Source organism: Sinocyclocheilus anshuiensis, unplaced genomic scaffold (assembly GCF_001515605.1).
Source record: "Sinocyclocheilus anshuiensis isolate Anshui unplaced genomic scaffold, SAMN03320099.WGS_v1.1 scaffold1082, whole genome shotgun sequence".
NCBI classification, from domain to species: Eukaryota; Metazoa; Chordata; class Actinopteri; order Cypriniformes; family Cyprinidae; genus Sinocyclocheilus; species Sinocyclocheilus anshuiensis.
The window spans coordinates 1,514,467-1,519,746 of NW_015542379.1; the positions used below are offsets into that span (position 1 = coordinate 1,514,467).

General features: G+C 32.8%; 1 protein-coding gene across 1 annotated transcript in view; it reads left to right on the top strand.

The window, feature by feature from the left end:
- Nucleotides 1-5,280, top strand: part of ltbp4 (latent transforming growth factor beta binding protein 4) — an 89,843-nt gene that overhangs the window by 70,926 nt on the left and 13,637 nt on the right. Inside the window, exons 26-27 of the mRNA XM_016491601.1 lie at nt 2,646-2,671; nt 3,931-4,030. Coding sequence (XP_016347087.1) covers nt 2,646-2,671; nt 3,931-4,030 — 126 coding nt within the window. The remainder of the gene's footprint in view (nt 1-2,645; nt 2,672-3,930; nt 4,031-5,280) is intronic.

Here is a 5,280-nt window from a genome sequence, read left to right on the forward strand (position 1 = left end):
GCACGGGTATATTTGTAGCAATAGCCAACAATACATTGTATGGGTCAAAATTATAGATTTTTCTTTTATGCCAAAAATCAAAAATCATTCAAATAAAGATCATGTTCCATGAAGATATTTTGTAAATTTCCTACCGTAAATGTATCAAATATCAAAATTTGATTAGTAATATGCATTGCTAAGAACTTCATTTGGACAACTTTAAAGCCGATTTTCTCAATATTTAGATTTTGTTTTTTGCACCCATAGTTGTATGTCGGCCAAATATTGTCCGATCCTAACAAATCATACATACATCAACGGAAAACGTATTTATTCCGCTTTCAAATGATGTATAAATCTCAATTTCGAAAAATTGACACTTAAGACTGGTTTTGTGGTCCAGGGTCACATTTATTCATTCAGCAGATTCTTTTATCTAATGTGTCTTACAAATGAGGAAAATCACAAGCAATTGTTTCTAGTAAAGATACAGCCGTTCCTGTGTAACTGTAGGCAATAGTAAACAGCATTCAGAAACATTGACACATTACTGAATTGTATAATAAATTTGAATTGAATAGCAAACAGGACGCAATTTAAACGGACAAAATAGATTTAAAATAAATTGTGTATGACTCTTGGAAAATTAAGTTTATCAAGGTTTTTTTATTTATTTTATTTTTATTTTTTATTTTTATCATGTGTGCAAAGTTTCAAGTGTTTTTGAGCATGTTAAGGGCCCCAAAAACATTAAACAAAATAAAATAAATATAGCTGCAAGCAGCGATGACGGGCCCAAGCCCTCGACGCCACTGCCACGCCTGTTTATTTATTTATTTTAGTTGTAGTTATATGCCTTATATGCATTAAAAATAGATACATTTCTCTATCCTAAATGTAATTGTTGCCATTTAAATTCAAACTCCTTGAGAAGAAACTTTTTATAAAATGTCTTCCTAATGGACTGCATACTTTGTCTTAACAGATGGTGAGATGCTTTTTGCCTCCTATGTAGTGTGTGATGTGACAGGTGGCTTTGTTTCTGACCGAACTACATCAATGTCAGGCTCCATCCATCACAGAAAGCAGCATGTGTGTGTATTTGTGTCTAGGTACTTGAGTTTTGTGTGTCCTAACCTGTTTGTGTGTGTGCGTCTTCCTCCTAACTCAGGTCACCTTCAGCTGCCACCTTCACACATCACCAGTGTATCGCTGCCTTGCTTATCAATTCCTCCTCCAGCAGCAGCGTTCGGCTCAGAGCTGGTGTCGGCTGCCGTGATTGACACCAGCTAACTGATAGGCTAACCCACTCTCTCCCTTCCTGCTTCTGATCCGCCCCATGCCTACTAATTGCAGTAAAGGCCAAGTTTCTATGACAACCTTATTTACGTGATTGTGCCGTTGATGGGCTCGGCGCTCAGTCAAAAGACATGAAGAAAAGCATGCGCTGATGTCTCCAAAGATTTCAAGTGGATCTAGATAGTTAGTTTGTGGACCTGGTGGCTTCCTTTTGTGTGTATTTTGCTAATTAATAACTGTGGGAACACACTTCCTCATCTCTTGTGTGCATCTAGTAGTCCAGGGTAGAACTGCAGTGAAGATATTTGCAGTTTGAAATAAAAATGTTTTATTTTTTATTTTTTTTTATGCATGCTGTCACAAGTGGCAAGGGTATTGTATATATTATCATGTATGTATATCTTCCTATACATACTTTTGAAGAACACTGTATATGAAAATCTACTATATAAACATGCATATGTATTTTAAAAATAAATACAAAATAATAGTAATTTACCACTTATTTAAAACGCTCTTTACATATATTTTTTTAAATAATCATAAAATAATCACATCAGATGCATAAGAAATAAAATAACAATAAAAGAAACATATAAAAAAGATAAATTGGAAGGAAGGAAAATAAGATGATAATGATGATGAATAACTTATTATTCATTATTGCACGCACACACACACACACACACACACTCACACTTACACGCACACGCACGCACAAATAGTACCGCTTTATACTCGTCTTCTGTTCAGAGTAGTGCTGTCAAACCATTAATCGCGATTAATCACATCCAAAATTATGTTTTTTGTTTACATGATATATGTGTGTGTACTGTGTATATTATGTATATATAAATACAAACACATGCATGCATATATTTTGAAAATATTTACATGTATTTACATGCACATATGTAACCCTGGAGCACAAAAGCAGTCCTAAGTTGCTGGGGTATATTTGTAGCAATAGCCAACAATACATTGTATGGGTCAAAATTATAGATTTTTCTTTTATGCCAAAAATCATTAGGATATCAAATAAAGATCATGTTCCATGAAGATATTTTGTAAATTTCCTACCGTAAATGTATCAAAACTTAATTTTTGATTAGTAATATGCATTGCTAAGAACTTCATTTGGACAACTTTAAAGGTGATTTTCTCAGTATTTTGATTTTTTTGCACCCTCAGATTCCAGATTTTCAAATAGTTGTATCTCGGCCAAATATTGTCCGATCATAACAAACCATACATCAATGGAAAGCTTATTTATTCAGCTTTCAGATCCTTATGACCCTTATGACTGGTTTTGTGGTCCAGGATCACATATGAGTTTGTTTTTAACACACTTCTGTCTGGCTCAGACATTAACGAGTGTCTGGAAGGAGATTTCTGCTTCCCGAGCGGAGAGTGTGTGAACACGGACGGATCGTATAAGTGCGTTTGCGCGCAGGGCTACAAGAGCGCCGCTAACGGGACGTCCTGCCAAGGTATGACACCAGATGTGATGCACAGCCAACATCAAGCTGCCGTTCCTCACTAAACCTGTGGGGAAAAGACTGGCGCTTTTCTCAGCAACCTTGAATTTAGATTTGGAGTTGTTTCAATCTCTCCAGTGTGAAATATTCCTTAATTCTCTGATGGAATGATTAACTGCATTAGTCAAACGTCTGAAGTAAACGTTTCTCCTTTCAGCACGTCCACCACACACCCTGTGAGATAAAATCAAGATGCAGGATAATTGATAAAGGGAAACATCTGCACATTCACACTCATGTACTGTAGGCAACCTGTAATTGGAGATCATTTTTGCATGTATCAAATAATTTAGTATTGAATAATTTATATTGTAAATGCATATACTTTTATTGAAAATATTTAGTTTTAGTTTAGCAATTATTATATATATATATAAATATGACTTGCTTTTTTTTCTGCAGAACAGTTTTTTTTTTTTTTACTTTGGTAAACTATGTATTTTATTTTATGACACATTTCATTCTTTATTTTTTTGAAACCCAGATATTTTATTGACACATTTCATTTTAAACATATGTGTTTATTTTAATGACATTTTAATAATTTATTTGTTTACATATATTTATATATTGACACATTTTTATATTATAATATTTAATTATTTGTTTATTTATTTATTTACTTACTTTTTTTATTTTATTTACACTTTTAATTAATTTAATTTTTAAAACATTTATTTATTTTAATGACATTTTAATGATTAATTATTGGTTTGTTTTGTTTATTTATACATTTTTATTTAATTATTTATTTACTGACATTTACATTTATTTAGTTTTATACACTTTTAATCAAAAATGTGTTTATTATTACGGCACTCGTCGGTGTTTTACACTGAGATCTTAAAGGAACAGTACAGCAAAAATCAGCCTGTTTGATTCAGAGGGTCAGAGAGAGGGTGTAAAAAGCTCATGAAAATTCAATTGTGGAAAATAAAAGACACATGTTTTTGCACACTTTTTTTGCCAATCATGGATTGACTTTCATTAATTTGGCTAATTTGAATGCGCAGTTATCCGGTCTTCCTGTTCCTGTGAATTCAGCTCGATCTGAATCGTCCAGAGCTGAGCAAAACTGTTGTGAGACTGAGTATTATTACTGATGGGAGATTTCTGCTTCCCGAGCGGAGAGTGTGTGAACACGGACGGATCCTTTAAGTGCGTTTGCGCGCAGGGCTACAAGAGCGCCGCTAACGGGACGTCCTGCCAAGGTATGACACCAGATGTGATGCACAGCCAACATCAAGCTGCCGTTCCTCACTAAACCTGTGGGGAAAAGACTGGCGCTTTTCTCAGCAACCTTGAATTTAGATTTGGAGTTGTTTCAATCTCTCCAGTGTGAAATATTCCTTAATTCTCTGATGGAATGATTAACTGCATTAGTCAAACGTCTGAAGTAAACGTTTCTCCTTTCAGCACGTCCACCACACACCCTGTGAGATAAAATCAAGATGCAGGATAATTGATAAAGGGAAACATCTGCACATTCACACTCATGTACTGTAGGCAACCTGTAATTGGAGATCATTTTTGCATGTATCAAATAATTTAGTATTGAATAATTTATATTGTAAATGCATATACTTTTATTGAAAATATTTAGTTTTAGTTTAGCAATTATTATATATATATATAAATATGACTTGCTTTTTTTTCTGCAGAACAGTTTTTTTTTTTTTTACTTTGGTAAACTATGTATTTTATTTTATGACACATTTCATTCTTTATTTTTTTGAAACCCAGATATTTTATTGACACATTTCATTTTAAACATATGTGTTTATTTTAATGACATTTTAATAATTTATTTGTTTACATATATTTATATATTGACACATTTTTATATTATAATATTTAATTATTTGTTTATTTATTTATTTACTTACTTTTTTTATTTTATTTACACTTTTAATTAATTTAATTTTTAAAACATTTATTTATTTTAATGACATTTTAATGATTAATTATTGGTTTGTTTTGTTTATTTATACATTTTTATTTAATTATTTATTTACTGACATTTACATTTATTTAGTTTTATACACTTTTAATCAAAAATGTGTTTATTATTACGGCACTCGTCGGTGTTTTACACTGAGATCTTAAAGGAACAGTACAGCAAAAATCAGCCTGTTTGATTCAGAGGGTCAGAGAGAGGGTGTAAAAAGCTCATGAAAATTCAATTGTGGAAAATAAAAGACACATGTTTTTGCACACTTTTTTTGCCAATCATGGATTGACTTTCATTAATTTGGCTAATTTGAATGCGCAGTTATCCGGTCTTCCTGTTCCTGTGAATTCAGCTCGATCTGAATCGTCCAGAGCTGAGCAAAACTGTTGTGAGACTGAGTATTATTACTGATGGCTTCTGCGTGGGATGATCTCATGCGTTGTGTGTGTGTGTGTGTGTGTGTGTGTGTGTGTGTGTGTGTGTGTGTGTGTGTGTGTGTGTGTGTGTGTT